At 45.3% G+C, this 7,798-nt stretch overlaps 1 protein-coding gene across 1 annotated transcript; it reads left to right on the top strand.

Moving 5' to 3' along the window:
• The first annotated feature begins 348 nt into the window (after positions 1-348).
• LOC123182254 (ATP-dependent zinc metalloprotease FTSH 8, mitochondrial) lies at positions 349-6,142 on the top strand. The gene is made up of 8 exons (XM_044594758.1): positions 349-640; positions 743-944; positions 1,032-1,103; positions 1,536-1,669; positions 2,381-2,866; positions 3,066-3,833; positions 4,597-4,824; positions 5,343-6,142. The coding sequence occupies exons 1-8, from the start codon at positions 578-580 to the stop codon at positions 5,826-5,828; spliced, it is 2,439 nt and encodes an 812-aa protein (XP_044450693.1). The 5' UTR covers positions 349-577; the 3' UTR covers positions 5,829-6,142.
• The last annotated feature ends 1,656 nt before the right edge of the window (positions 6,143-7,798 follow it).

The following is a 7,798-nucleotide window of genomic DNA, read 5'->3' on the forward strand; positions in this document are numbered from 1 at the left end:
ATTATCCTATGGTATAAAAAGATAAAACTAATCTCGGCTGCAGTATGGTATAAAAAGATAAAACTAATTTCGGCTGCAGTATCAAACAGGCAGGTAGTTCATCACTCGGAAGCAAACAGCCCCTATTTTCGTCCACACCCTGAATCTGATCCACGCCAGCCTCTCCGAACGGGTCGGTGACGGCCGGGCCCCGCCCGGACCCAGCCGGTAAACTCGGTCTTATCCAGCGGGAGGAGCCCACGCAGCACGCTACCCACCCCCCCGGCAATCCCGTGAGCGCGTCGTCGGTCGAGCCGAGCGAAACCGCAGCCGCATCTCGTTTCCTTTCTCCCCCTCGTCTCGGTCTCGCCCCGGTAAAAACAGAGGCTCCCCCCTCCCCCCCACCTCGCCGCCGCGGCGCCTCCTACACCTCCACCTCCACCTCCACCTCCACCTCCAGTCCAGGCCTCCACACGGCCCACGCAACCGGAACAAGAAGAGGAGAAAAAGGACACATCGGCGGAACGCATCTCGTGCTCGTCCCGCCCGGATCCCCCCGCCCCATGCGCACGGCGCCGTCGTGGTCCTAGCAGCAGCCATGAGCCTCGCCTCCCTCGCCCGCGCCGCCGCCCGGTCCGCGCGCTCCTCCCGCCCGCGCCAGGCAAGCCCCCGCACGCCGTCTCTCTCTCTCCGCATCCCCCGCGCGGCCGGGTGGGCCAGGCTCACAAAGGTCTGACCTTTTTTTTCTTTTGCCGTTCGTTAGGGTTTCTCCCTGGGCGGGCTCCGGGCGCCGCCATCGCCGCCGCTCCCGCCGGCCCACGGCGGGGACGCCGGGCCGCTCGGGCTCGTGCGCGGGTACCTGACGGCGTCGCTGGGGAGCCCTGCCGCGGTCAAGACCTCGGAGTGGAGGTACCTCCTCGCCAGCCCGCAGTTCCGCAGGCTCTTCTGCAGCGGCTCTAAGAAGAGTGAGTGCCGTCGCGCCTTATTTTCGGGTCAGTCCGGGTCGGGTGTCTCCTGGCACTGCTGAAAGACGCATCCTTTTGTGCTTTCAGATTACGAGAATTACTACCCCAAGGGGAAGAAGGAGGCGCCCAAAGGGGATGGGAGCAACAAGGATTCCAAGCGTAAGTCGCCGCCTTTCTCATCTGCGTATCCTGTTCATGTAGAGAAGTTGTGTCGAATCCAGTGATTTATTCACTTACGACACACTATTACTGAATGTGTTTGGCCAACAAGATGGGTTAACTATGTACGCAATGATCTCCTTGCCCTATGAATGCCGGGCAGTTTTTGATGTAACAATGGAATAATACTCCCTCCGTTCCAAATTACTTGTCTTAAAAACGTGTCTAGATACATCCGTATCTAGATAAATTGAAGACAAGTAATTTGCGACGGAGGTAATAGGATATAACTGGATGATGGATTTGTCACAACCATGTCCGATGGTAGTTTAACTTGTCAGTTCCAAGGGCTGCCAACTTCAAATGTGATGAAATGCTCCAAGCTAAAAAAAAACTTCTAGTGTGATGAAATTGCGATTCTTTGATATGCAGAGGAATCCGATACAGATGGTCAATGGAATTTCCAGGATGGTACTTTCAAGCAGCTGCAGAACTTCTTGGGACCTCTATTGCTTTTAGGCCTGATGTTCTCATCCTTGTCTTCAAGCTCATCAGACCAGAAGGAGGTAGTTTTCATACCCTTTCAGGCAAATTGGCCATAAAGTGTTCTTAACTGTTCACTAATATGTTTACTCTGGCACAAAGAATTCTGCAAGTTTTTGTTCTGTTGTCAAATATATTTGCTTTTTTTGTCGAATCCCTAAATCATTACTTATGTGTCGAGAACCCCAGGAAAATAGGAAACTTTTTTGCTACCATAAAAGGACTATGCAAGCTGTACGCACCTGTCACATCCAATTAAATTTGGAGATTATTTTAGCATTATTAACCAATTATTGTGACAAGCAGAAGCAGACAGCAGGACCGTTCTCATTGGTTTGACAAATGGCAGAGAAAATACCCACCCTTTCTCTGTAGATGTTTAAGTAATGTGTGACTATACCAGAAAACAGATAGCACACTGTGATCAATATGCAATATATAAGGCGGCATGTTTGCAAAAAGATGTCCATAGAGATGATATGCTATTTTGTAGAATAGGTGATGTTTAATTCTATAGCCCATTGAGAAGTTGTTTTCTTGCTTGTACACATGTTTACCTGGTGTGGCAATATGTTAACGTGCGCCTTTTATTTGTAGTTTTCTATTCCTACCTTCGAATGCAAATGCCAGTTTCAGAACTATTAGTTTGTTTTTATTAATTGTAATTTTGGCATTGATTTTTTGTTTTCATATTTGTTCGTTATGAAAAGATTGTGTGCTTGTAATTTCTGCAGATAAGCTTCCAAGAATTCAAGAACAAGTTACTGGAACCTGGCCTGGTTGATCGTATTGTTGTTTCAAATAAATCAGTGGCGAAGGTCTACGTCAGGACTACACCACAGACGAACGGCCAAAGCCAAAATACTGATACACAGATTACGACCGTAGATGTTCCAGGCAGACAGGCTCCCAGCAAATACAAGTATTTCTTCAATATTGGAAGTGTCGAGTCGTTTGAAGAAAAGTTAGAGGAAGCCCAGGAAAATTTGGGTATAGATTCACATGATTATGTTCCAGTAACTTATGTTGCTGAAGTAAATTGGTTCCAAGAAGTGATGAGATTTGCCCCAACAGCGTTCCTTGTTGGACTACTATATTTTATGGGGAAAAGGATGCAGAGTGGATTTAATATTGGAGGTGGTCCTGGGAAGGGTAGCCGTGGTATCTTTAACATTGGAAAAGCAACAGTAACAAAGATGGACAAAAATTCTAAAAATAAGGTCAGTTCTTTCTTGTTCTGTATCATTCTACGTTCCTTTTATACTCCATTAAAGAGGCAATCAAAATATTTAGGTCTACTGAAAAGTAATTCTGGAGCTCAAACCGTCCCCATTGTTTAGATTTACAGTAGCATTAGCTTTTGGTTTACACGATATTGTCTGAATCTCCCTGACAACTCCCTTTCTTTGGTTGGAGCAGGTGTTTTTTAAGGATGTAGCAGGCTGTGATGAAGCTAAACAAGAAATAATGGAGTTTGTGCATTTCCTTAAAAATCCCAAGAAGTATGAAGAGTTGGGAGCTAAGATACCCAAAGGTGCCCTGCTTGTAGGTCCTCCTGGAACTGGAAAGACTCTACTTGCTAAAGCTACAGCAGGAGAATCTGGTGTGCCCTTTATGTCCATTTCTGGTTCCGATTTCATGGAAATGTTCGTAGGTGTTGGACCATCCAGGGTAAGAAACTTATTCCAAGAGGCTCGGCAGTGTGCACCTAGTATTGTATTTATTGATGAGATCGATGCAATCGGTCGCGCAAGAGGCCGTGGAGGTTTTTCTGGTTCAAATGATGAGCGAGAAAGTACTTTGAACCAGCTGCTTGTAGAGATGGATGGATTTGGTACAACTGCTGGTGTTGTTGTTCTTGCTGGTACAAATAGACCTGACATCCTTGACAAGGCACTGCTAAGGCCTGGAAGATTTGATCGCCAGATAACAATTGACAAACCAGATATAAAGGGCCGTGATCAGATATTCCGCATATATCTTACAAAACTTAAACTGGACAATGACCCAACATATTTTTCGCAAAGGCTAGCTGCTTTGACACCTGGGTTTGCTGGAGCTGACATTGCGAATGTTTGTAATGAAGCTGCTTTGATTGCTGCAAGAACCGATGAAACTCAGATTACAATGCAGCATTTTGAGTCTGCAATTGATAGGATTATTGGTGGTTTAGAGAAGAAAAACAAGGTAACATGATCGAATGCTATTTTAAACATTTGTGAGCAGAAGGACAACACTTGCATGTTCCATGTTCCATTGCGACCAATGAAACAAAAGTTGTAGGGTAAAATTTGCTAATATTTTTCTCGTAATAGTATTACTGTTGCAAACAGACATGCAACCTAAGAAAGTTGATACATGCCTGATTTACACACTTCCTTGTGGAGAAAATTCACACATTACTCTGTCACTTTGTTTATGATGCTTTCATGTGAGCAAATAGGGTATTCTTTTTATAGTTTATATTGACTGGGAACATGGAATAAAAAGTGTGGCCCGGTTTCTAGTGTGGGTCATCTTTTGCGTGGTTACTCATAAGCAAATGTTTTAGATGTTGAATTAATAAATAAACAAGGGCAAGAGCGGCACGAACCTGCAGTTCTACATGTTGTAGCTTGATTTCTAGCAGACGTCAACTAAGTGCTCTGGAAATACGAGAAACCTAAGTAAATGTTTTAGGGGTTGAATTGATTAAATAAACAAGGGCAAGAGAGGGCACGAACCTACAGTTCTACACGCACTGGCATGCCTCATGCTCCATTTTGCTGACAAAGTTGGATCACAAATTTATTAATTGGTGGATTGTCTGCAGTACACTTTCCATGGGAGTGCCCTAGCTATTTCATTTTTTTTGTTTATTACACAATGCAACTTGTTTTGTATAGATACTTGTTATATCTTATATTTCCCTCGATGTTGATTCTGGCCTCTACATGTCACTTGATTGCAGGTAATTAGCAAACTGGAGCGACGTACTGTTGCTTACCATGAAGCTGGGCATGCTGTTGCCGGATGGTTTTTAGAACATGCAGAGCCTCTTCTGAAAGTTACAATTGTTCCCCGTGGAACAGCTGCTTTAGGCTTTGCACAGTATGTACCAAATGAAAATCTTTTGATGACAAAGGAACAGCTCTTTGATATGACATGCATGACGTTAGGTGGCCGAGCTGCGGAGGAGGTATGCCCTTCCCTACATATTTTTAGTGATGGAGATTTTTGTTAAATATCTTAGATTCGTGGGCATCTCTCGAAATCTGTACTATTTAGCTCCACTGGTGGATTGTCTCCCATCACTAAAGCAGTTGTTCAAGTGAATACAGGGTCATTTATGAGTGCTGCATCTGACAAGATCAGAAGACAGTAATTCTAGTTGTTAGGTTAATCATTCACCTCTTCCGTTATGGTGAATCTGTGAATATGCATAATGTCACCACAATTTGACGGGCCTAGGTAAATCAAAATAGTTACTGTTATCACAAGTTTCTCGACATACACCACTGCATGGTATATTGACATTTATTCTACTTGCATTCCTTGCTTTTTTTCTTTTTAAATATGGATATGCAACCCTGTATCAAGCCAACGCCTCGTGTAGTGTTGTATTTTTGTTCACTTATACATAGCTGTGAAATTATTTACAATATTGCCGATGAAAGTGCACTAATGGAAAGGCTTTGTTTGTGCTTTTTTTTTCAGGTTTTGATCGGAAGAATCTCGACTGGTGCCCAGAATGATCTGGAGAAAGTTACAAAGATGACATATGCGCAAGTTGCTGTGTATGGTTTCAGTGATAAGGTTGGTCTTCTATCCTTCCCTCAGCGGGAGGATGGCTTTGAAATGAACAAGCCTTACAGCAACCAGACCGCATCCATCATCGATACTGAGGTGAGGGAATGGGTCGCCAAGGCCTACAAAAGAACAGTCGACCTATTAACTGAGAAGAAGGAACAAGTTGCTCTCATCGCGGAGTTGCTGCTCGAGAAGGAGGTCCTCCACCAGGACGATCTGACCAGGGTATTAGGAGACCGCCCCTTCAAGGCAGCCGAGCTAACAAACTACGACCTCTTCAAGCAGGGGTTCCAGGACGAAGAGGGCAAGACTACAGAGCCCGCCAAGAATGCCGAGGTGCCTGATGACGACGGGCCGGCCGCTGCGCTTCCTGATGTCGTCGTGCCGACGTAGAAATCCAGGGCGAACATCTACCCCGCTGTACATCGCATGCTCTCATCCGATAGACACTGGTTTTGTTGTTGCAGCATAAGAAGAAAAAACTGTATAAATCAGCGCCCTCGTCTAAAAAATCAGCCATGCCAGTTTTATTTATTAGCTGGAAGGAATGCAGTAGGCTTTCCGCACCTGGCATGGCCCTGTTGTTCTTCAGTACGATGAGCTGGTCGAGGTTCATGCTCTGAGCTTGTATTGGCGTCGCCAGACGTTTTTGACGGATCCTGTATTTCTCATGATTTTACTATAAAGAAGATTTCGTCGACCTTCAAGCAGCAGAGTTCGAACCTTATCAAGCCGAACGAGTTGGACACACGCGCACACAAAAACCAATTTACATTCCAGAAGGTTTTACTTATCTTCAGCCGGAGGTACAAAGCACTTAACTCTTTTCTTGAGATGATGTGTTTGGTATCTACTACTCCCTCCGTTTCATATTACTTGTCGCTGATTTAGTATAAAGTAGCTAAGTAACTTTGTACTAGATCAGCGACAAGTAATATGAAACGGAGGGAGTAGCTGAGTACTTTGGTCGACGGTAGTCAGTTCGTACTACAATAGAACCAATCTGTAGTTCAACGCAGCGTAATCAACTAATCATAGCCTTTAGACATAACCGTGGCATCCTGTCAGTCTACCTTTGCTGGACACCACATTATCACACGTAGCCAAGTAGTAGGGGTTGTACGCGATCTCTAGAAAAAGAGTTGTCGAGTGAGTGCATTGCCGCTACCAAACAACGACCTAATAATAATAGTGGAGGACGCTATCTGAATCTGATCAGATTGCATCTACTGTACATCTATTCCATGCACGTACACGCGCTGAAAAGCGGCTTGGAAGAAAGGAAAGGCGGCTGGAAAGGCAAAAGGGAAGAGAAGATGCATGGCGCGGCGAGCAAGCAAGGCCGGGTTGGGTTGGGTTGGGTTGGTTCAGCCATCCCCTTCCGCGCCCGCCCAGCCCCAGCCCATGGGAGGAGAGGAGGCTTGGAAGAGGAGGAAAAGACACGAGCGTGGCCGTGTGAGTACCTGCCAACCATCACGCACACGGAGCAGGACCCTTATCTACCCAGCCCGCCCCCGTCTCTCTCTCTCGATCGATCGATCACAAAGTATCCATCCATCTCCGTTGAGAGTTCAGAATGTTTGTCTGCAACAGCACAAAAGCGCAAAGCTGCGGCCACGGGACCAGCAGCAGACAAACAAGTATCACCTTCCTCCCCCCGATCTGGTCACGTCCATGTCTTCACGAAGCCACTTTCGAGTTGCTTGCGTGCAGTCGCTTGGCATGTAAGTTGGGGTTAGCTGGAGAAAAAGCTGCATCGGACCCGACCTTGGAGCGAGAGGTGCAGTGCACTCGCGGTCACTGGCTAGATCGTCTGAGCTTTAGCTCGCCCGCCTAGTCCGCCTCCCATCTCTTCTCAAAAGGGAAGGTTCAGTTCAACCACTGCTGATTTAACGCATTCTCTATAGGGTTAGGTGGGAGCTTGCCAAAAGGAATCTGTTAAAACCTCTCATCTGTCAATTTTGGTCAATAAACCAAACTATTATTTCTTCTACACAAGTCAACCGGCAATGTACTAGTGTCTCTTCTGTTCACCACAAATTTTTTTTTCCAGTTGGGTACTTTGCGGATATACTACGGTATTCTACTTGGTTAGCCCTATTTCCGATTTCTAAACAGATTTTCATCTTTTTTCCATTTTGAAAAGGAGACTAAACCCCTAACCTTTTCATCATTGCGATGCACACGATCATTAATATTACAGTTTTGCTAAGGTTCGGTCGACTGCGACTTGGTTAAGTCTCAGTCGATACTATATCCATGAGATCTTAAATTAAGATCGGTGCAAAAAAAAATTCAGCTTTTCTTTTTCTCTCTTGCATTTTATGTCACTTGACTAAGACTTGGTTAAATCTCAATCGACT

The sequence above is a fragment of the Triticum aestivum genome, chromosome 1D (genome assembly GCF_018294505.1).
Source record: "Triticum aestivum cultivar Chinese Spring chromosome 1D, IWGSC CS RefSeq v2.1, whole genome shotgun sequence".
Lineage (NCBI taxonomy): Eukaryota > Viridiplantae > Streptophyta > Magnoliopsida > Poales > Poaceae > Triticum > Triticum aestivum.

Coding starts and splice junctions, on each gene's coding strand:
- LOC123182254 (XM_044594758.1), top strand. CDS start 578: ATGAGCCTCGCCTCCCTCGCCCGCGCCGCCGCCCGGTCCGCGCGCTCC. Junction 1,670..2,380: donor GCTCATCAGACCAGAAGGAG/GTAGTTTTCATA, acceptor TAATTTCTGCAG/ATAAGCTTCCAAGAATTCAA. Junction 2,867..3,065: donor ACAAAAATTCTAAAAATAAG/GTCAGTTCTTTC, acceptor TGGTTGGAGCAG/GTGTTTTTTAAGGATGTAGC.